Source organism: Betta splendens, chromosome 14 (genome assembly GCF_900634795.4).
Source record: "Betta splendens chromosome 14, fBetSpl5.4, whole genome shotgun sequence".
Lineage (NCBI taxonomy): Eukaryota > Metazoa > Chordata > Actinopteri > Anabantiformes > Osphronemidae > Betta > Betta splendens.
The window spans coordinates 3,876,989-3,900,966 of NC_040894.2; the positions used below are offsets into that span (position 1 = coordinate 3,876,989).

Here is a 23,978-nt window from a genome sequence, read left to right on the forward strand (position 1 = left end):
TGTTCTTGTGTGGTTTCTTTGCTGTGGTTTCCATATAGTCCTCCCTGATGTAACCTCTGCTGAACTGTAGCTCAACATCCCAGTAGAATATAAATAAACAAGCTGAAAAACAGTACACTAGGGTAGGTAACAAATATAATAGGTGCAGTATGGTCAAAGATCCAGCTTAGACTGTTTTTGTTATGACTGGAACAGCAACAGGTAACGGGAAGCCAAGAGCAGGAGTCTGGTTTTTATTTGGCATCTTCAAAATGTACCTGAGGTTGAAAAAAATAAAAAGCTTTAAATAAAAACAGGTTAAAAAATAAAGCGTCCCAGAAAGAACAGGGTGCTGCCGAGCTGTCACTACGCTGCAGACATGCGATATACGCTGAAAAACATTCTTCGTCCTCTGATTGGCTACCGTGCTGTGACGTCACCAGGCGTGCCAATAGAAAGGGTGATGGGCTGAGTCCCTTCAAAAGGACAAGGGTGTCCGACGGCTCCGAGAGCGAGTTTATACGTGAGTGAGTGCGAGGAGAGAGTGAGCGTGTGCGTGTGTGCGCGTGCAGAATCAGACGCGCATGTCTCAGAGAAACTCAGAGAGTCTGCAGACAAGCACATTATAATGATTCTCTGTGTTGTGGATTTAAAAGCTTCTGGATTATCAAAGTACTTGATTTTAGAGCTCATAACGGAGTCCGGAGGTAGGAAAATACACCGTATATGAACATGGTGCCTGCATAGTGTGTTTGAATTAATGCATGTGTGTTATGACTGTAGCTATTCTAAGGCTATATTGGCACAAAACCGTTGTTTTTTTCTGAAAATGTACAGGATTTTGTCCTTTAATTAATCCTTTAAATAAAATAAATCCTAATCCTTTAAATAAAATATCAATAACCTTTTTTAAATATGTTATTGTAATAAAAAAGTGGGAAGAAGTTTTAACTTCTTCAACAAATTAAAACTCTTTTTAAGTTTTTTTTTTATTTCCAAAGAATTAATTACTTTTACATGAACTGCAGTTTGAAGGTTTATCCTAATATAATAGTATAGTATATAACGGCTCAGATGAATCCAAACTTGCATTATTTTCTGAGAAATGTTACTAACATCTTTCTGCTTTTCACCATCTCTCCCAAAGTGTCTTTGTCTCAGTTTTGTCTCCTGTTACTAGTTTATTCTTTGAATCGTGGCTCAGCGAAGCGTCTATTCATAGGTTTACACGTGCACGTCTCTGTGTTTATGTTTGAGCATGTACTATTGTATGTGTTTAAGGAAAACCGGCAGCAGCTTCCTCTGTCCAAATATTAGAGTTTTTACGTGTCAGTCCTTTTTTTTGTGTTTGCTTACTGGTCACACTGAAACGGCCGAGTGTCTTTGTTTGTGTGTACTGTTCAAACAGCTCGGACAAGGAGAAAAGCAGAACCTCTTGCACAATATTGACTGTATATTCGTGCAGACAGACGTCCAGATTACTGATTGATGAGTGTGGCCAAGCCACCGTTAAGGTCCTTTACAGCGAAGGGGCACGTTCAGGCTTTTGGGGGAAAGCAGTGAGTGTAGTCTAGCCATTCATTTATTTATATTAAATCTACTTTCTAAGCATAAAAATTATTGACTGTTTTTTAAAATGAACCCACAGGTGATTTTTCAGGTATAATGAGCTTCTCTAAGAAGGACTGACAGGACACTAAGACGCATTATTTGTGGTTGCCTTCAACACAGAGGCTTGTTGTGAGATGACAGACACTGTGGTCATGGTAAAAACCATGGTGTTTTTTTAAGAGCTTCCCAAATTCAGCCACAGAAGAGCTGGGTAAATAGCACAGAATCAATGCGCCTCTTTACAGCTGGCATCGATTTGGGTGCGAGCACAAGACTCCGAGTGTGTGAGCACAGGAGGTGCAGTTGAGCTGAACAACCTCTGGAGGGAAAAACGCGCCGCTTCCTGGCGAAAGGCCGTCCAGACGTCGCCCGCTGCGTCCTGACGCGCTGCTGAGTTTGCAGGTTTATGCCCTGATTCCACAGGACGGACGCTCAGAGTCAGACAGGAATCGCCAGGCGGCTCCTGCTGTAAAACGCTCCGTGGGTGTTTTTCCAACACACACAGACATATGTGCTGTTGCATGACTTTAAATTAAAGAATACAACTTGTTCATTGTTTAACCTAAACAGGAGCCACAGATATTTAGGATTCCTGCTCTGGCTTCCACATTCATGCATTTATACAATGCAGACGTCTCACACCATAAAGTCTAAAAACTCCCACACCCACTGGTTGTGATGTGTGTGTGTGTGTGTGTGTGTGTGTTTGACGCTGTGTGTGCTGTGAATGCAGATCATGGCCTCGGTCGGCGCTGCGCTAACGCTGGCTAACCTGTCGCCGCCCGTCAACGCCTCGCCGGCCTCCCATCCGCCGCCCAGCCCGTCGGAGTACAGCCCCGCGGAGCTGCTGCTGCTGGGCGTGGCCATGGCCGCCCTGGTGCTGGTCGTCGTCCTCGGTGAGCCCACGGGCGTTTTGCACGCGCCGCTTTGCGCCTCGCGCCCGCCGCTCACTGCCCTGTCGCCCGTCCAGGCAACGTGCTGGTCATCGCCGCCATCCTGCGCTTCCCGCGGCTGCAGACGGTCACCAACCTCTTCATCGCCTCGCTGGCGGCGGCCGACCTCATCATGGGCGTGGTGGTGGTGCCCTTCGGCTCCAGCTACATCCTGCTGGAGCGCTGGCACTTCGGGAGCTTCATGTGCGAGTTGTGGACGGCCACGGACGTGCTGTGCGTGACGGCCAGCATCGAGACGCTGTGCGTGATCGCCCTGGACCGCTACCTGGCCATCACGCTGCCGCTCCGCTACCCGGTGCTGCTCACCAGGTACCACACACTCGCCCGTTCCATCAGATACATGCAGATAGCTCTGCTCTGCTGGATGTGGCAGCAGGCGTCTTCTATCTGCTGTGAGGGCGAACCTCTTCGTCATATCACTTATGGGATGTTGCCAGAGGTGCAACATGCTGGAAAAACCCCATTAAGCAGCGTAACGGCAACAATCTGTCTCCGCTGGAGCAAAGCACCTCACACTGCATTGCTTACACTGACTGTGGCGTCTCAACATATGTGGGGATGTTTCTGGTTCTGCTGCATTAGGAAGGTTGAAGCATTAATTGAAGGTTTTGGAGTTTCACAGGTTTCGTGATTGGTCACTCACGTGTTCCTCATCCTCTCCCCTGTTTCCTGCCGCCGACCAGGACGCGGGCCTTTGTGGTGGTCCTCGGGGTCTGGGCCGTGGCTTCCCTCATCTCCTTCCTGCCCATCCATCTGAAGCTGTGGGTGGCACGCCATGAGGCGGCGCAGCGGTGCTTGGCCGACGCCACGTGCTGCGAGTTCAACACCAACCCGGAGTACGCGGTGTCGTCCTCCATCGTGTCCTTCTACCTGCCGCTGGGGGTCATGGTCTTCCTGTACTCGCGCGTTTTCCAGGAGGCCCAGAAGCAGCTGGAGAAGATCCGCGGACAGGAGCGGCACCTCTGTAACTCGCACTACACCGGACAGCTGGCTTATCCCGACGAAAGCCCCGCCGTGAATAAGACGGAGGTGGGAGGAAAGGCGAAGGAGGAGGAGACGGAAAAGACAGGAGAGAACAGAGCGAGGCTGGAAAAAGCAGGGAAACACTCTGCAACAAAGCGCCTGAAGTTCTGTCTGAAGGAGCACAAGGCTGTGAAGACTCTGGGCATCATCATGGGCACCTTCACACTTTGTTGGCTCCCTTTCTTCATCCTCAACATCATCACCAGCTTCCTGGACTTAGGCGACGATAAACTGCTCTTCAGGCTCCTCAACTGGCTCGGCTACTGCAACTCGGCCTTCAACCCGTTCATCTACTGCCGCAGCCCCGACTTCCGGCACGCCTTCCAGGAGATACTGTGTCTGAGGGGCAGCGGGCGCGGCAGGGAGAGGAGGGGGGCGTGGGGATGGTGCCGGGACAGGGAGCGGTACTCCAAAGCGCCGGGCAGGACGAGCGGCGGCCCGGTTCTGAGCGCCGGCCCGGCTCTGAGCGGCGCCGTGGCGTGGACCTGCAGCGCGGACGTCCAGGACCCGCCGCACCCGGCTCCGCCCCCGGCCTCCTGCTGTGAGCAGGCGTTGGAGGTGGCTCCGGGTTCCCTGGCGCAGTGGGCGGCGAGCGGCGCCGCTAACGGGGGCCGTGAGGAGAGCCTGGCTTCTGTGGCGTGACGTCAGGACTGGAGGCGGCGCCGGGCCGATGGCACCGAGGGGCAGCTGCCGCGCGATGCAGCCGCTGCGCTGCACTGTGCGAACGTTTCACAACATATCACAGCTCAGCAAAGCGCATCCGCAGGCGCGTCGGAGTTCAAAGTGTAGAACCGCAAAAGCGGTGAAAGTCACGCAAACATTACTCGCTTCATCGGACGAGTGCAACAGAGCGAGGTTCACGCTGTCATGTCCATGTTTACACGAACTGTGATGTTATGACTGACTGCACGGGAGTGATGATGCCGTACAGTTCTTACTCATCCATTCCAAGGTGTTTGTTCGTTCAAACCAGAGGCCATTAAATACTCGGTCCCTGTGACACCATTACACCGACTTCTTCAGTGGCAGAAGATACAGAATGTAGCAAAAACAGGTGTAGCTGAAGCAGATGTGAAAGTAGAAGCTGAATAGGATAAAACTCACTCGAGCTGCAACAGTGTGTGTGCGTGTGTGTGTGTGTGTGTGTGTATGTGCGTGTATGCACGCGTGTGTGTGTGCGTGTGTGTGCGTGTGTGTGTGTGTGTGTGCATGCGTGTGTGCGTGTTTGTGTATATGTGTGTGCGTGTGTTCGTGTGTGTATGTGCGTGCGTGCATGCGTGTGTGCGTGCCTGCATGCGTGTGTGTGTGTGTGTGTGTGTGTGTGTGTGTCCATCTCGCCCCTGCTGTAGCATCAGATGGAGAGCTTGCTTCTCAGCTGCCACGTTGCTGCAGTCTGACTGCACTGACGTCTCAGGACCCGCTCGTTTATTACTGTGGAGCCCACGTTGCAGCGCTGAGCACCTCCTGTGGATCAACGACACCCTCAGACGTTGGAACGCTCATTCTTCCTGCCCTGCGGCGGCTTCACAATGGCCTCCTCACATTATGAGAACTGGTGTGTTTCTCATTCCTGATGAAGCTCTCAGCGGTGCATATTTGCATGAATGTGTGCTGAGCCTCCGACTTGTGGTCACGTTCTTTCTGCCTGTGAGCGCACACTTTGTGTCGTCTTTCTACGATCGTTGTCGTCCACCCGCTGCAGCTCAGTGTGCGATCACTGTGATGCGTCACACGGAGATCGTTCTCACGACGTGGGCTCTGCTTTTACAACGAGTGCTTTCCTGTTGCATGACTCACAAACTAAAAGAGACCATGACAGATCTCACTAAGATCAAACATTGGGCTCTAAGTGGACAAACACTCCCCAGCTTTGCTTTTATGTGTATGTGTGTTCAAAGGAATGAATGATGGCTGATAGTGTACTGTAAATATTATCTACATTTCTGTGTGATTATTATGATTTGTGCCTTTTTAAGCTTGAAGAACCTTTGGATATTTGTAATTTACTGTATTGTGAATGAAAGATGAGGCGAGTTTATGTTTTAAATGCCTCCTGTCAGATTTACAGACTGCCTGCTTTGTTTCACACGGTAAATCTACGTGTTTAAATGTATCACGTGTGTTAATACGCTTCAAGCAGCCCTGACACACACTCAAGGTTTGTGATTGTAACGTTGTGCTCATTATGTATGTGTGACCCGAGGCTCACGCTTTGTTGAAACTGAAAGACACTTGTAGCATTTAAGGCGAAAAAAGGTTTCTATTTTCTACCTCCATCAGAGTCATCTCTGTAAATATTTATTCATGGTGCTGGTGCAAATGTGTGTGAGTAAAAGGCTGCAGCCGAAGCCGAATCCTTTGCTTCTCTGGTCCTTTGAGACACAAATGAGATTCTGGTTTCAGCCTCCTTCTTTCTATATTGCATGAAATGCCTTGTTTTGGAATTCACTGCACAAACAAGTGTGACAGGAACTGAACTATTAAGAGAGGAGCTCGCATTGGCGTCTGAGATTTGCTTCCGTCCTGCATCCTGTGACTCCACATTCACAGGGCTTCATTCCCCAGAACGCGCTGTCCATGAGTCACGGTGTCTGTGGTGAAGTTGACTCCACCGTCGCTGATTATCTGCTCCAGAGCAGAGCAGGGTCTCAGAGGTGACGCTCGTCTTACCTTTTTATTCTCATAATGACCGAATAGAGGCTGAATTTGCATTCCAATCTGGCCTCACAAACATTACACCAACAAGCTTGAAGCAGCAAAGTTTTACTGCTGGTGATCATGGGAGACAAGCTGCCAGAAGGAGAAACGAAAACACAGTGATGCGTTTAACAGAGCGATCGCTGGGAAAACGAGCTTTAAGTGCTATTTAAAGCCTGCTTTCCAACAACAACCTGGGGAAATCGAGGTTTATTTGACCAAACAACGAGGCTCATTTAGGTTTTTTATTGCTTTTTTTCCAGTTGAATTTACTTCTGACTGTAGATTTATGTATTTTTCATGTTATTTACCAAAGTCTCTTGTGGAAAACAAGCATTTGTCTGACTGCATTCATTTCAAATGGCTTAAATGGTGCTAGCTCGGTTGTAACACTTAGCGGACATGGTCATTTGTCAAAGATCCAGCTGTCTGAAATCTGACATCTAGTCCACAAAGAAGAAACATTATGCTGTTGTGGAAATAGACGGATCATCAAAACGATCCAATTACGAAACCAGACATAGTTTTTGCATAACACAAAAGGCTCCATGTCGACAAATGAAATGATGGAGACATGTGATTCCTCACTGAGCCTCACCTTTAACCTTCACCCGGCCCAAAGGGACAGAGTGTTGTTGTGTTTATGCACTCATCCAAGTGATTCATGGAGACGGGACTTGTCTCTTCGCATGAAGTGAAGTGTACGTGTGTGTATCAGTGAGTTGGCATAATGCGTCTTCATGGAGTTGTGTTGACACATTTTAGCTCGACACCACACGCAAAGAGCTCGTAGGACTTCACCTCTCACAGGTTTGGACTTTTGCTGCCTAAGGTTGCGTGAAGGAGACGGCATCATGTCAATGACGACGGAGAGTTGAGTGTGTGTGTGTGTGTGTGTGTGTGTGTGTGTGTGTGTGTGTGTGTGTGTGTGTGTGTGTGTGTGTTGTGACGCACAGCGACAGGTGCAGGGGGTCAGTAGCTACAGTATCAGCTGCTGCAGAGGAAATACAATCAGACACACTGCCTTAGCATGCACACACACACACACACACACACACACACACACACACACACACACACACACACACACACACACACACACACACACACAGACTGTGTTGTACGTACATGATACGTCTGTATCTTGGATTCAAAAAGCTGCAGTCATTCAATAAACACTGCACCAAATCTTTCCATTCCCTTCTTCTCACATTATGTTTACATTTTGCCTCCACACACACACACACACACACACACACACACACACACACACACACACACACACACACACACACACACACACATGCATGCGTCTGTGAAGCGTGACCTGTTTCTATAGAACCTGTTTCCACTCCAAGGTTGTTAAGGTCATTGTGCTTAACATGCATGACTTCACGTTGTGTCACACTTTGCATGTATATATTTTTGTCCTGGACCCTGTTGCTGTTTACTCTGTTTACTGTAAGCATTAAAAAATGTGCAATGCCTTTGTTCCCTGGACGTTTCCTTTAGTTAACTCCACACTGTTCAAGCCTCAGTCTGTCCATGCAGTGAAGTGGTCATCAACAAGTCTGCATGTAGAAATGGAAAAGATCTTAGGATCTGCTCAATCTCACTTAAGACAGTGGGTGGATGGGAAACCAACTTTAGAGTGGCATTTAATGTGAGGACTCGTTTCCTCAATAGGATCCTCAGTTTATCATCATCTTATCAGAACCACGCTGTGAATCTCCGCTGTGCCAATGTAGAACTCAGTCAGTCTCCAAAAACTCCACAAAATGTGCACATGTCTGTAAATGCACAGTGTCCAGACTGTGTGTTTCGGCGACGCCGCCTTTAACTGACGGTGGGTTCACAGACGTGAGCTTGTGCTGCTGCCTGAACAAGAGCTGAGCAGACGTCACACATTCACACATAAATTAGGCCTTTTATATGGAACACAGAGTGCATAAAACAACGCATCTGGACTTCACCAAATGGCCTTTAAAGAACCGTGAGAGCGCGGGAAGAGGATTCTCGTGTCTTTGTTCTGGAAACAGTGTAAAACGTGAAAGCGCCTGCGTCGCTGAGCTTGTCCAAATATTAGTTTTCAGTTCTTCAGCTTTCAGGCAGAAACAAACAGGCCGAGGAATCTGATGTTTGGGCTGATGTGACGACGAATCTTCACACAGCACTAGGGTTTCATTGACACTAAATATAGTAAGGTATGAACAATCCTTAGGTGGCTCTGCCTTTTTCTCCGTTTGCAGGAATGTGCGTCTGCCTGAGTGTTTACACGCGCCCGTCCGTACGTGTGTTACTGCTCCATTAGGCACAGACACACAAGTTACATAATGTTTGTCTGTCCTTGGGCGCGTGGGTGAAGGCATCTGAGAGTCATCCGATCGGCAGGCGCACACACACACACACACACACACACACACACACACACACACACACACACACACACACACACACACACACACACACACACACACACACACACACACACACACACACACACAAATGTAAGTAGTTTTGCCTGCAACCTCTGGTTTTATCTGAGGGTTGATCGCTTCCATCATACTTGACACACATATTTGGCAGAGGCTTTGGTATTTAGGTCAAGTGTCTGTTATAAAAATGAATGAAGGGCAGGAGAATGTAACTGTCCTGTAGGTTTAACCAGCCAAACCCCAGAGGATGAGGTGAACAGCCACAGTCCCTCTGAGGGACCCGACCATGAGACGTCACCATAATAATGGATGGATTGGGTTCGTCACTGCCTGGAACTCGCCAACCCATTCTCCATCTAGTCGCTCCTCCTTCACGGCCACCAAGGAGGGACCGACCTTGTTCCAGCATGAATCCCCGAACGCACTCACTGTTAATACGATCACCTACTGCGCGTTCACAGGGGTATTATTTCATTGTTTTTCAGTTACACGCTCAAATCCTGTTTCAGCATCTGTAAATCCATAAACATATTAACCCACTGTAATACAATCCCCACAATGAATTGACTGTCTGTTGATCTCAACAGTGAAACTCATCAAACCCCTCCTCGTTCTGTTGCTCAGCCGTGGGAGGGGAGGTGGTGGGAGCCTCATAACCACACACTCAATAAGGCCGCGACAGGACTGGCTCGACTCTGATCACTCGTGGTGGCGTGGTTCTATAAATACGGCCTCACACACCATTCTGCACAAGCACACACTGACCCCACCATTAACTGTAAATGAGACCGGGAGCAGCTCCGACTCCCAGCCTGGAGCAACCCAGGGTTGGATGACGCTGCCCTGTAGCTGAAGCTGAAGCCTGTTAGTTGATCTAAAGAGAGAGGTTCACATGGGGAGTTTCAACTTTTTAATTTATGTGCAAATTAAACCAACAGGAGATAAGTTTTTAATTAGCGAGCTTGAGAGCTGCTGTGGCTGTGTGTACAGTTCCTTATCTAGTGCCTATAAACAAAGCACACGAGCAGATTACATGTTGCTTTTATTCTGGGAGGACGGGCTCAGTCTTCTTCTCCCTCTGTGCGGATGAAGACGCTGAGTGTAAAATGACGCATAGGTCACATTGCGTCTATCGGTGTTGATCAGGAGCATGAAACACTAGAGGAAACATGACGCGTGTCTGCAGTCGCTGTTGTTGGAACGGGACCAGGGTATTTCCCTCAGCGTGCTGTTGCTTCCAACGGGCCTGCAGCTCCCCAACTACACACTGTGGTGGTGCCAATGCTGCGACATATGGCGACCTGGGTGGGCAGTCCTGGCATCGGGCCCAATGCATGTACCCCACATACATGTGTGTGCGCGTCTGAGTGGCCTGCTAGCCTGTGTGCTAACCCTGCTAGCCCGTTTGGGGCCGGTGCACATCCGTGGTACGGTTCCAGGGAAGCACAGGAAGTTAAATATTGCTGATTGTCCCGCTGCGCGTCCGCATCCCGTTTGGCAGGAGCCGCTGGCCGCGAGTGTCGACCACAGGCCAACAGGGCTCTGACCCGCAACCACAGCGTGCTAACAAACTCTGTGCTCCCAATCACCGCACGGCGTCCGCCGCTTGACTGCGACTTTCACCCGTCTGCCCGGAGGCGAGCCGGCGGTGACGTGTAAAGTATGAGCGCAATGTAAACAGCGAAACCACGAGAAATAAGCCAGATATGAAAGTGAGGAGGACGCGCTCGGATCTGAGTCATTTCCCTGAAAACCTACAGGACAGTGCAGGCGTTTCGCGCACGCTGGTAAAATACCTGTTTGATCCCAGTCCTGTCAAACAGGAGATTCCACTGGTGTTAATTGTCCTTAAGCTCTGCCAAAGGCCGCTGGGTTTTCCACATCCAAACAGTGTCACTTGTGGGAACAGGCTAAAAGCTATACTGAAAATGTTGGACCCAGGGAAAACAACCGCAGCACATTGGCTGCCTCTATCTATCTCTATACCAATTAGAATAAACACTAATAAACATCGTCGTGCTGTTCTCCTCTGTACATCCAGCGTTCCGTCTTTTCAAGCGGTTTATTGCAGAACAGAACATTTACTGCAGCACAGAACATGAATTAGCCGAGGCCCCTTAAAAGCATGCATGCACTCATTTGAATGATAACGAACTGTACAACTCTTGTAGCTGGAGGAGCCTGAGGCCTGGTTGATCATGGGGCCATCTGCGATCAAAGGCTGAACAACCACAAGAAGAAATTACTAAGTAAATGTTGATTAATGGCAGTGAATGCCTAAAACCTTGGTTACCAGAGTCCTTGTACAACCCAAATGACTCACCACAGTGTTTTCATCTCCAACAGGAGCTTCTGGCTCCACTCGTATTGTTTTGTAGTGTTTGTAGTGAATCTTTTTAGACAAAGACCACACTGTAATAAATAAATGTTTTTCATGCTAAAATATGAGGAAAACAGTGGCTTAAAATTCTAGAGTAAGTCAAAAGCACAATTTGTTCCCTATCAATAGCTAAGAAGAAACAGAATCATCTAGATTCTGAACTTATCATCCTTATTTATTGTACTGTGTGTTGAGTAAAGATCTGTGCGTATATTCATTTATAGTGTGTCCTGTTGTGCTCTGTTCTGAGTCTTTTCCTCATGAGTCATTTCAGGGCTTCGGACGTGGGAGTCCCTTGTTTGGTTCTGGATGAAGACATGAATCAAACATGTGTCACAGCTGAGTTCAGCAGGTCTCCTGACACTGGCCGTTGGACCATGATGCTGATGTGACATGTACCATAGTGTAATGTACTGTTTAAAGGTTTACATCAAGCAGGCGGACGAATCTCTGTATGAAACTCTACCATAACAAGTCAGGTATGTGTGTGGGCTTGGACAAAAAAAGCGAGTGAGTGGCTAAATGTAGGAAGCTACGGCTGCACTTATGCCCAAAATTAGTCCTGTATGAGGAAGTCGCTCGAGTCCTGCTGCTCACAACGTCGTTGTTCGTCTGTTGTGAAAATGGGTCAAAAGCAATTCTTTTAACTGCAATTATTGTGCTTTAAAGATGAACTGTTTCCATGTTGAGCAGCTGTTACATTATAAGGCCTGTTGGGTGTGAGATTAGATCAACCACAGACTTGACTGTTATTGACAGTGCTGCACAGATTACTGATCTGTGGTCTATAGGTCATCACTCTCCTCTCGTTAGGGTCATTCCCCTCCACTCAGTCTCAGGTTTTGTTTTTCCTCTGTAATGATCCAAAACATTCTATGTTCTAGCAACAGCTTCTGCTAAAATCAACACTGTGACTTAATGAATCTGTGCACAGATGCTGGAAATTACCCAGAGTCCTTTGCACAGCAGGCGAATTAGGCTCTGTCACTTTCTGCAGTTTTTTCCCGCATCGCACTGCTGTTGAAACACTTCTTGTATATGTGAGAATTCTCTAATGAATCAAATGAATGTGATACATACTGTCATACTGAAATACTTGTTGTTTCTATAGAAACATAATCAATTTTAGGTTTCGCCAGACCTCTAACTCCCTGTGTGGGAGTACCTGGAGCTTTAAAGCGATACTTTACCGCTGAAAAGCAAGTGGTCTTATATATATTTTACATTTTATCAGCAAAAATGTGCAACAATATTTAACGTTTATATTTAACATGGTCCATGTCCAGAGAAAACAGGAAAAACTTAAATAATATGTGTTGTGACAGAAAATGGTCATATCCTAGAACATCTAGAATGCATTGTGCTCTGACTAATCACCTGAGCTGTAGAAATTGGACCTACCTGTCGTTTAGCTCCGCCCCCTCTCAGCCTGATCATTGCTGGGGCAGGTACAGAAAAAAAAAACAGGAAGCACTAGTTGTAGTCTGTGAGCACATTGCAATCAATCCCCTGAGATGTCTCAGGGGAATAAATGATTATTTGTCTGCATAGAAAATATGGAGGAATTTGAGTGTCCCTTCATTCTTAAATACTACCCACCATCGTTTGAGTCAACTCCCATTCCATTGAAAATATGTGAAATTTCCTTTAATAAGACATTTGTGCACCCCATTAAAAGACAAATATACAGTCCATTGCATAATGCTAGATCTAAGTGTCCTAGTATATTAAATTTGTGTGAAATTAAGTTTAAGTATATGCAAACGAGAGCTAAATGCAAATCAATGACAGACAATAAAGTGTGAGCCTGCTTCTCACCCAGCTGGATGTGATTGAATTTAAAAGCTGCCCAGTCTCTTCAGGCATCAAATACATTCTGTGGTTAGAGGTCTGAGCTCCCGGCGAGTACTTGACAGATAACAGAAAATCAATGGATCCACTAGCAGGCCTTGTCTTCAACACAGATGGGACAGTTGAACATCTTCAATGACCAGACAATTGGCCGTTTGGAAGCGGAGCATCACACAGATAATGGGCCGATCTGGGGCTGTAGATTTTGAGCCAGTGCAAAAACGAGGCAGTTAAGAATAAATCAATGACGAAGCTATTAGCCCCTTGTCAGATGTTCTATTGGTTAGATGAAGGAGATAAAGGGAGGCTGCCCGAAAGAACGGTGGACGAAAAGGTGCAGGCAGAAAAAAGCGCTTGATGAAGCAGAGTCTGACGCAAAGCAAAGAGAGCTGGACAAATTCTGAAAAAGTCATTGCTCTTGGTGTACGTTTTTTTATTTGCAGCCTGAAAATGATGCCCTGCCGTCGGCTGTTTGCCTGCGGAGAACATTTGCTGCTTCACTGGCTAAAGTGAACAACCAGCGGGCAATTTTCTACTCTCCCGTTCTCAGACATCCAGTGCTTTTCGCTGCATCCATCATGGCTTTCTGGTGCTGAGATGGAACTGAGTGGTGCAAAATCGGAAGAATGCGTCACATTAGACATGACGAACATCAAACTGTACCTGTGCCGACACAGACTGTGTTGTACGTACATGATACGTCTGTATCTTGGATTCAAAAAGGTGCAGTCATTCAATAAACACTGCACGCCAAATCTTTCCATTCCCTTCGTCTCACATTATGTTTGTTTACATTTCGCCTCCACACACACACACACACACACACACACACACACACACACACACACACACACACACACACACACACACACACACACACACACACACACACACACACACACACACAGAGGCTTTGCATTGTCACCTCACTCTGCACTTCAACCTCTCCAACGCCATCTACTGTCTCTGTGAAGTAAATAAGACTTGAAGGAATAGTTGTATTATTTTGTATGAGGCTAAATTTTAATCAATGAAGGACTTGTCATGTCGAAGATGCATAAACAGAAACTGGTATTAATGGATGATGAATGTTAGAGGGACAAAGACTGTAATGAAAAACAATTAATGACAATTAAACTGTACATGTGACCAATTAGTGTAAAAGTCAAACATTTCATGGAACACACATATTGAGCCTTATAATAAAGATCATTTATATTTCACACTGTCATTTTTCTGTCCGCATAAACTGTTTTACTTATGAAATACAGTCTTGTAGTCTCTACAGTCTCTGGTAGTTGAAGTCTCTCTTTAGACAAAGACACTAGAGGACACCAGAGTTCAAATCTGTCCACACACAACCAATTATTTGTTTAGCCATCACAGTGTGTGTGGGTGATGTCACTTGCCTCAGGCCATGACCCCCCCCCCCCCAAAAGCCAGCATTCAGTTATTTCCATGTTGAAGGTCTCCCTGCTGTGGCCTTCATCACAGTAGCATCATGTTTAAATTATTCTTACACCACATTTCGTCATGTGGCAATCACAACAGGATTTCTGTCTCCTGCATAATAAACATGTGTTGCTGCCAATAGGAAATAACTGTGATCCTGACAGTTTTGTTGTAAAATAACCCTCGCTATCCTATGCCTACAGTGCGTGTCTATGGATACGAATGGCTGTGAGTGAGTGCAAGTGTGTCAAATTACACTGAAGTCTCTTTAGGACAGTCCTAAAGATAGTTGCCAGACAAGATGGTAGATTCATGGTGTAACAGCAGAAAGACTGAGGAACAGACCAGAGCACGGACCATTAGAGAGTTTTCCTTTGCTTCTATAGGTTCTCAGATAGAACATTATTAATAAGATAAATAAAATACTGCATAGAATGAGTTTATAGTATTGTATAGCGCCATCACACCTCCTCATCATAGCAGCAGGAACCACATTTGCACAGCAGCTCCAAGCAGAATTCTCAGATTTTAACTAACCAAACCCAAAAACAGATCGGTCTCACGTCCTCTACTTGGGCTTCTCCTCAAAGGCAGTTATTATGCCTTTACTCGCCTCCATCTGCGGTGGATTATATGTAGCGATTGCTAATTGCAAAGTTAATTAACTGAGGTCTGATTCACACAACCTCCAAATTTTATCTCCTAATTGAACAGTTGGAAAATACTGATGTTGGTTCTAATCTGAGGAGCATTTCACGGGTGATTAATGAGGCTGGAAAGTCTAAGTCCTTGAGAGCCAGGTCAAAGTGCTTGAGATTTTCCACACTGGCTGACTTCACCAAAGTAAAGTTAGGTAGTTTTTTTTATTGACATGAGCTTCAAAATAATAGTAATAATTTAAATATTGCATTAGACGTGTTTCATTGAGCCAATGAACTACTGATATTGTAAAGAGGAACTTTCTGTTTGAATAAAGGAACTATATTTAATTATAGAGAACTTAGAAATATAACATTAATGTATAACAATAGCCATAACAAGTCGGAACAGACCGTAGTTTCTATGAACAACAAAATGAGTAGTCATCATCACAGTGTAAAGTCTGCAGCAACCATTTCCTGCCCAAAGAGAAGATGGCATCCTTTTAATGCGGCGGGCACTTCTCCTTTGTTCTCTCTCCCTCCTTTCTCCCCCTTTCTCCCCTTCTTTCCTCCCCCGTGTCACCTTGTAACGACGCGACGGAGACGCAGCCCGCTGCCGCCCGCCGGCGCTGAGCGCGAGAGGGGCGGGAGCGAGGGCCGAGGAGAGGAGACGAGGAGACAGGGAAGGGAAGGAGGGAAGGGCAGAAGTGAAGGAGGGAAGAGAGCGAAACGAGAGGGGGGCTGTCGGATGTAGCTCTAGCTGTGGGCCGGGGGGAGAGCTACCGAGCCCGGGCTGCTCTGCTGAAACATCCATGGGTGGCTGTGTGGGGAGCCACCACGACTCCTCGGGCAGCTTAAACGAGAACTCGGACGGCACCGGAGGTAACTTGTCGGCGTCTTCGCGCGCCTTCGTCTCGGGGGGTTCGGGGGCTTCTTCTGGGCTTTCTGCCGTGCTGCCCTGGCTGGAGGGCTCCTTCCCCTTCCCCTCACACCCGAGCCAGACAACCGGGGAGCGCCGCGGCGGCCCCCCCGGGTGCCCGCCTGTGCGCGGCGGGCCCGGCGGCGCCAACCGTCGCCTCGTCGCGTGGCCACTTCACAAACTGAGAAACATTTAGTGCGCGACGCTGCCTCCCTTTGTTCTGTGACTGAGCTAGCCGGCTAAAGCGCGGCTAGCCGCGCTAGCTTGCCTCCGCTAGCCTCTCTGCATAACAAATATGGGTCACAGGCGGCGGCGGCGGCGGCGTGCGGCGCGGAGACGCGCTGCTCTCGGCCGTGTGTGTCCCGACTCGCACGCTGCCTCCGAGTTTATCGCCAACTTTGTGGTGACGGTTCGCGCCCGTTGGTGTTTTATTGAGCGTGTTTGCGACGTTCGAGCTGTCGGGAGAAGCGTCGGAGGCGTGAGCGCTGCAGCCTTCGGGGCAGAGGGGAAGGAAGCGGTTCGTGATTCAGCTGCGGTCAAGTTTTGTGAAGCGAGCGAGACATGATTAGAAACATGTTTACTGTCTTTACTGAGCTCTACTGTGATGCACGCAGCGGCACGTCCAACGCGCGTCTGCGGATTCCTCTGTAATAAAGCGTTATTAACAGTCTATCAGTTCTGTACAGGGGGTGACTTGCTGAAGTTTTCCGCTGTTTTGATTTTGATGTCTAATTTACATAATGACTTTTTTGCATCCCAGCAACCTGATTGTTTATACTCCAGTCTTCTATATGTTGGCTTTAGAGACCCGCTGATGTGTGTTGAAGTTGCTGTACTCCCATCTATCTAGTTCACGTGGAATAATTTTCTGCAAAAACATTCTGACCCACATTTATTCCTAATGAGATCTGTGAATAATTGAAAGACAGCCAACTAGGCTAGCGTACAATAGTACATTATACAGTACAAAGAGTAAATAATTAAGCTGTGGAAAGTACGCTGATGTAGAGGTTTTGGAATAGAAATAATAGAAATAAGGGTCTGAGCAGGTGTGTCAGGCAGAGCAGTGTGCCGTTAGTATGTGGGCCTGTCACTGTCCTTATTTACTATCAACAGCCAGTGTGGAGGTTGGTTTCATCAGACCGGTCCACGTGACTGTCAGGGTGCATGTGCATCAGCAGCAGGTGTAACTCAACACCTCCACCCGTCATCCTCTCCTCCGCCTCTGTGTCGCACACACTGTTCTCTACCTGCCGTCCCCTTCGGTGGTGATCCAGATGGTGTTGTTCATCAGCCGCTCGGCTGCAGATGGAGCGCTGCTATGACCCCTCGCCTTTTCGTAACAAAACCCTTCTGTCTTAGGACTTGGTTAAATCTGACCATTTACCCCATCCTACTCCTAAATTGTGTTTTTCTCTCCCCCCCTGCTTCATCTACCCTCCCACCCTCTTGCCTTCCTTGCGCCATCATTTCTTTCCCCTCTCTCTTCTCCTCCAGTGGCTCTAGGGCGTAACCAGCCCCTGAAGAGAGAGAGGCCTAAATGGAAAAGCGACTACCCAATGACTGAAGGCCAGCTGCGTAGCAAGAGAGATGAGTTCTGGGATACGGCGCCAGCATTCGAGGGCCGGAAGGAGATCTGGGATGCGCTGCGGGCTGCGGCCAGTGCATTTGAAAGCAACGACCACCTGCTGGCTCAAGCCATCCTTGACGGGGCCAGCATCACACTGCCGCATGGTAACACACATTTCCACTGTAAAAGACACAAGGCATGTTTGTGTTACTCACCATGAAAAGCAACCCGGGTGGACTTTATACAGAACTTTAACTGACAATCCGTTTTTTTATAGTAGAGGAATAGGCAAGAATGTGCTGTGAGGGAGGGATAGAACCTAAGACATGGGTGTGCTCACGCTGTAAACCCAAATTCAGTATACTCAAAATACTGCCTGCGAACTAAACATTGTTATTCCAAAATACATTCCACAAAAGAACTGAAGGACCAGCTTGCTGCTGGAAAACAAAGCATCCTGTGGTGTGATGGTGACAAAACAGCTCCAGGAACGACTCAAAGCAAAACTTTGTAATGGAATTCTTGGAAAACCATTTTCTGTTCATAAGGAAAGAGTCACAGCCAGAAGCTGAAGTTTTGTACATACAGCTAGACCCACGTTTCTTTTTATATAGTAACATTAGACACAATCCATATATAGTGGGGCACGTTAAGAATGACTATTACTCACATATTCTACAGTTCGGTGTTGCAGCTGGAAAAAGAAGCAAAAGAGAAGTTCATGCTGCAAATTTGGTCACGGGCTGTTTACCTGAGAAGATTCAAAACAACCTACATTTTCATTTAGCGGTAACAGGCCTCCTGATAAAACGACTCAGGCCTTTGAAGGAAGATCTCATTGGTCACAAAAGCATTTATCTCCAGCTAATCCATCCGTGGCCCTAAAAGGTCACGGTGAGAAAAGCAGAAATTCTTTTGTGTTTTTCTCAGGTCATGACATAAATTCCTGCCATCAGATAGCAGCCGTTATCAATGACGTGCACTGAATACGTCTCTCAGTTTCCAGTAGGTCATATGGAGAGTTGAGAGGATACGTGCTGCAGTCAGCCTTCCCCAGGAAGTGTCTTATATGTTCTCTCTAGTATCAAGTGTCATCTGATGTGGAAGTCCCATAACCAGGAAGTAAACGTTGCCACACATTACTATTCATTTTTGTTTGGGTGAGTGGATTCTGTGCTCTCTGAAACGATGGTCACAGGGTTTTAGTTAATGGGCATCTACCATCTTCAGGCTGCTGGAAAAAGAACTAGTAAGTGTAGCAACTGAATTTTGAAGTTTGAAACTTTGGCCATTAAAAGCTATGTAATGGAGGAGTCCTCAATAAAACATGAGGAGGGTTTTGTCCTCGGTGTTCTGAAAGTAGGGTTTACTGAAGTAATCACTCGCTGAAATGTACTAAAGAACGTCTTCAAAGATGCACTTAGGAGCATTAAAATAGAATAAATCAATAATCTGACACCGGTCCATTGCAGGAAGTTCTGCAGCTCAGACCAAGGACTGTCAGGCGCGTACAGTGGCATCTTTTCTTTCTGACATCATCACTGTTATTACATACTGCACTGGCACAGAGGGTTCTGTATCTTCTAGTTACTAGTTAACAGTTATATCCTGGGATTATCACTTTGTAAACACATTTTCATTTTCATGCACGTATGTCGTCCCAGTAGTTGGGCCGGGTCAGATCCGATCCCACTGGGCTGCAGCTGTAGATTCCCCGGACCTGATGTTACTAGTGCTCTGGTCCAGCACAGGGAGCAGCTAGATCACTTTCACATGACACATGACTTTATGCTTAAGAGCAGGGTTAAGGTAATGTGTTTTTCCGCCTTGATTGATTGCTATCATTGTTTTGTACGAAATGTGATTTAATCAGTAGTTGTATTTATAGTATGTGGAGTGAGCATTTTTGGGTCAGAGTCATCATAGTGTGTGTAACATTTATAAGGATGTTTTTAGGGGAAATATCAAAACCTTTGGTGCAGCGATGTCACTTCTGTATTTGTGATTCACTGGTGAACAAACTCTCAGTTCCTGCATTAAGTGAGACAGAAAAGGATGTAGGTGAATGGCTTGGGCGTGACAGAGCAGAGAGGGAAAGGCCTGGGAGCACGAGAGGGGCTGATGTCATCCAGAGGAAGAACAAACAAATGATAACCATCCCACAAATGAAGACATCGTGTTCGCCTTTCGACATGATTACAACACGTCGAGCTTCTTGTGTCGCAACGGCTCTGCAGCAAGAGAGCATTTTTATAGCGACACAAGTTTTGTTGCCTTCTCTTCAGTTCAGTGCAGGGGTGATTTGGTTTCCAATCTCAACTTGTGCTTTTTAATGAAATCCCACAACCCGAAGCGTTACCACCACCTGGAATCCATTAGCATTCTGAAGCTAAAGCCAATCCAGAGAAAAATACAGATGCAGAGTTTCTTCATCTATTTACTTCATGTCTTCTGAATTATGTAACAGAGAATGATGTGGTCGCATTAGTTAGAGAATGTTAAAGCTGTTTTTTCAGAACATGTAATCAGCGGGGGTTACAGCAATTACTGTTCTTTTGATGTGGATCTCCACTAGATGCGGCGCTGTACATGTGTTACCCACATTACTGCACAGTTGAGCTTCAGCTCCGAAGAGAGAGAGACTAAATGACTGTGTTTCCCTGCTTCCCACACTGTCACTCTCAAATTCACTGTGGCAGCATGCGTCCCGAGGCGCGCGGCGCCCTCAATGTTTTCACCTTGACCACAGCATCTGTCATTTGCAACAACATGTGGGCGTTTGCTCGCTCATCTTGGTCGCACTTGCCTTGAAGCTCCTCGTCCCGCCGAAGCAGCCCGAGCCTCGCTATGAAACGGCCATAGGTCTACAGCCATGTATTGACCTTTAATGCACCGCTCCGAAATATGTCTGCGGTGAAGTGGACTTTCTCCCCTGGTCTGAAATTAGTTAATTATAGTTTTAAGAATTTCCAAAGGGAAATGTCACAACTGTTGTGTTATAAAGGGTCAAAAAAGCATCTATTACCACTACCACATGATTTGGTGCTGCTGGGTATTGTGTGTGGGTTCTGGGGGATATGTGTGAAATCCCCTTGAGGACCACTGAGCCCCCCCTGCAATCATAGATGTATGACGCTTCTGTGTGCTGATAATGACCTTTTGCCCAGACCTTATTTCCCCTCTTTCCTCTCTCTTCCAGAGTTTTACTTTCTGTGTGTAATCTGTCTTTGTGTTTTCTACCAAGCCTGAATCTCGTTTCTCCATTTTTACTGAAGTGAAATGAGTTGTGATTTTTTGTTTTTCCCTCTAACCACACTAACATATCCTCACTGGCAGTTAATGGCTTTAAATAAAAGCATTTGAATAATACAGATGTCAATATTTCTACAAAACCAAACTGTGACTGATTGCAGCTGTAGTAACATGTCAGTGTTTCACTTCCTTTTTACTGTCTCACTTTTAAGTTTTTGGGTGATAACATTTTTTTGGTTGATAATTTAATCTATACACGTGCTAAGACTTCTGCTCTGCTTCCAGGGGCTCTGACAGAATGTTACGATGAGCTGGGGAATCGATACCAGCTGCCAGTCTACTGCCTCTCTCCTCCTGTCAACATGATTGAAGAGCGCTCCGATGAGCCCGACGGTTCTGATCCAGACTCCGGCGCGGCAGACCCGTCCACGGGCAGCGCCAGTGACCCCAGCTCAGGAGGGGAGTGCCAGCTACGGCTGCGGCTCTCCACAGGCCGTGACCTGCAGCTGGTGGTTCGCTCCACGGACACAGTGGGCATGATGAAGCGTCGCCTACAAAGCCAGGAGGGTGTGTCAGCCACAAGCCAGCGCTGGTTTTTCTCAGGTCGGCCACTAACAGACAGGCTGCGTTTGGACCAGCTCAACATCTCCAGGGACTATGTAGTGCAGGTCATCCTGAGCCAGCCGCCAGCACCAGAGCCAGTCACCACGGTGGGACACGCACCAGAGGTGGTGGAAGGAGTGGCTGCGCAGCCACAAGAGCCCACGCCGGTGGAGAATTAACCCCCCCAGCTTCAGGTTCAGGTTGGCGCTCCAGTGGGCTGCAGAATAAGGACAGAGAAAGAAAATCAAAGTTCGCTCTTTTGGTTTGCACTCTTCTCTTCTCCTCTACTCTTCTCTGCTTTCACTCGTTTCTACTGAGAAGGGCTTTGATTGGGCAGAAGATGGCTGCTGGTCTGCTGGAGCAAAAGGACTCCTCAATTGAGAAAAGACTCCCCACCTTTGTTATTACACGTTGACATTTTGACCTTTTTTGAAGTCTTTTTAACTGTTCCTATGGAAACCAAACAACTAAAACAGAACTTTGTCAGGTGGAGAAAAAGGTTTCTTAGTAACACTGATGTTAAAATGTTTCTGTGTTCCAGTTTCCATTTAGTATCTGCTCCCTGGCAAAGCTGGGGCATCAGATTCTGTTTATGAGACTACAGGGTTCTACGTACATTTTAATTACAGACATTTTATATTCAGACAATTCAGAAAGAGATAGTTTAACAATCATAACATTTATTCAGGCAACTACTCTTAATTATATATGAAATAAATTGCCTGGGAAATACGTCAGTCTGCTGACAGCTGTAAAGAAAGATATTGTACTTCTAGTTAGCGAATAGCTGCGTCCTGCGTGTTGATGGCAGGGAGCACGACTGGATGTTTTCCAAGCTGCTGCTGGATTAGATGTTTTATTTCACTCTACTTCACAGAGCTTTCCACGTAATCATTACAGTACACAGAAAATAGTCCGCGAGTGCGTTTGAGTGGGCGAATGTTCATATCCGGTCCGAACACAATCACACTTATTCATGTGGGAAAAAGAATGGATCAGAAACACAGTTGCATATTTTGATTAAAAATAGAATGTTTTTAATTAAAATTGATCATTGTTTCTATTCTGCGACCTCTGCTTTTTGCTTTGACTAGTTTAATGTTTGAAATCAAGGTGTTCATTAGATCACAAGATTATATTTAATCTAAAAAGACACTTAAGCCATTGAAACTATTATAGTCTATGGTTTGTTATTTCTCTTTAAAGATTTAATTTAGGGGATTATATTGAATTACACAATAATTGAAATAATAACTGGATATTAGTTATCTTCCAAAACACAGGTGAAAAACACTAAATATAAAGTGAGAAATGACCCTCTACAGATGAGGACTTTCAAACAAACAGACAACCTTGATATAGAGAAACAAGAAAGAAATGGAAACAAGAAAAGTCTAGAGATGAAATAATTGACAACATAAAAGGGAATCATCAACAAAAATCAAATATTTCATGGCCAAAATAAGTGAACTTTGACTTCTGTGACCCCCTTATCTCAAAAGCTTTATTGCTGTAAATAAGAACAGTGTAACTTTGATTTCCCTGTCTTTATTTACACATCCTTTAAATGTCTTTGGCATGGAAAAAACATGATGCAAAGAGGCTTTCTAAAGAAAAGAAGACACTTCAAGCATTGTGTTTGAAGTAGGTGGCGCCAGCTGGCAATCCCAGTTCAATGACAAAGAATTCCATTATGATGGAATGAGGAAGGAACTACGACCAACCTGCCTCGCAGAAACTTCTGTAAACTACACACGTGTACAGTATTAATTCAGAGGAAGGAGGGTTATTGACCCAATTGACTGGTATCACATTAAAAAGGTCACGAGAGAGGGAAGTGAATATGTTCCCTTTGCCATTATGTCTCCAGTCCAATCAGCGTGTAATCTGAGACTGATCATTCCTCTGACTGAGACTTTTATTAGGTTACGTTCTGAACATTCTGACATGCACCTAACACGGAAAAGCACATACGTTTGCAAAGCGGGTGCCACAAGCCCATGAAATACCACTTGCATTCTGAGCAAGGCACTGGTGCAAATATGATTCGCTATATCGCCATGCGCAACCACAAAGCGCTCCTGCCTTGTGCAAGAGTCATCTAGTCACATTTTTTCAAACTACGCAAACCTCCTAACTATAAATAAATTAGAGGTGCACTTACAGGAATTTGTGTACTGGCTCAGTTGACCCATGGACTCGTCATAAAATTATAATAATTTAAAGTTACTTGCTAAATATTTTTGTACACACGGTTCTACATGAACATTGTGTTAACATGTATCTGTAAATACTGGGCAGGTGTTTTAATATCTTGACCACCCAACTTTTAAACGAGTCAACACATTATCACATTATCCAACACATCAAGCAGGACTCCACCACAACTTTAAACTATAATAAATACACATTTATAAATATGAGATATCAGCCAGAGTTTATAACACAGCTAGTTGTGGTTTTTCATTCATGAAACCAAATTTTCTTTTCTGTGGAAGTGTGATCATCACTTTTGCTTTCTTGTTCTTGTTCCTGAGAATTCTCACAGACTTTTTCCAGACTACCTGTTTACAGTGACACAGAATTATAATATCACACAGTCATGTGCAATT

At 46.2% G+C, this 23,978-nt stretch overlaps 2 protein-coding genes across 5 annotated transcripts; both read left to right on the forward strand.

The window, feature by feature from the left end:
• The first annotated feature begins 433 nt into the window (after positions 1 to 433).
• LOC114869155 (beta-2 adrenergic receptor-like) lies at positions 434 to 7,750 on the forward strand. 4 transcript variants are annotated; one of them, XM_055514594.1, is made up of 4 exons: positions 434 to 502; positions 2,324 to 2,486; positions 2,561 to 2,852; positions 3,227 to 7,750. In XM_055514594.1, the coding sequence occupies exons 2-4, from the start codon at positions 2,327 to 2,329 to the stop codon at positions 4,206 to 4,208; spliced, it is 1,434 nt and encodes a 477-aa protein (XP_055370569.1). In that variant the 5' UTR covers positions 434 to 502; positions 2,324 to 2,326; the 3' UTR covers positions 4,209 to 7,750. The 4 variants fall into 4 exon arrangements, with proteins under 4 accessions (XP_055370569.1, XP_029028916.1, XP_029028915.1 ...); XM_029173083.3 differs by having other exon boundaries at positions 490 to 2,070; XM_029173082.3 differs by having other exon boundaries at positions 490 to 686.
• A 7,861-nt stretch (positions 7,751 to 15,611) lies between these two features.
• ubtd2 (ubiquitin domain containing 2) lies at positions 15,612 to 22,429 on the forward strand. Its single transcript, XM_029174124.3, has 3 exons — positions 15,612 to 15,904; positions 17,439 to 17,675; positions 21,049 to 22,429. The coding sequence occupies exons 1-3, from the start codon at positions 15,835 to 15,837 to the stop codon at positions 21,543 to 21,545; spliced, it is 804 nt and encodes a 267-aa protein (XP_029029957.1). The 5' UTR covers positions 15,612 to 15,834; the 3' UTR covers positions 21,546 to 22,429.
• Positions 22,430 to 23,978: the final 1,549 nt, after the last annotated feature.

Excerpts from the sequence above, each read along its gene's own strand:
- LOC114869155 (XM_029173081.3), top strand. The coding sequence starts at position 2,318 with ATGCAGATCATGGCCTCGGTCGGCGCTGCGCTAACGCTGGCTAACCTG. Across the intron at positions 2,487-2,560 it reads GGTGCTGGTCGTCGTCCTCG|GCAACGTGCTGGTCATCGCC; the intron begins GTGAGCCCACGG and ends TCGCCCGTCCAG. Across the intron at positions 2,853-3,226 it reads TACCCGGTGCTGCTCACCAG|GACGCGGGCCTTTGTGGTGG; the intron begins GTACCACACACT and ends GCCGCCGACCAG.
- ubtd2 (XM_029174124.3), top strand. The coding sequence starts at position 15,835 with ATGGGTGGCTGTGTGGGGAGCCACCACGACTCCTCGGGCAGCTTAAAC. Across the intron at positions 15,905-17,438 it reads GAACTCGGACGGCACCGGAG|TGGCTCTAGGGCGTAACCAG; the intron begins GTAACTTGTCGG and ends CTTCTCCTCCAG. Across the intron at positions 17,676-21,048 it reads CAGCATCACACTGCCGCATG|GGGCTCTGACAGAATGTTAC; the intron begins GTAACACACATT and ends CTCTGCTTCCAG.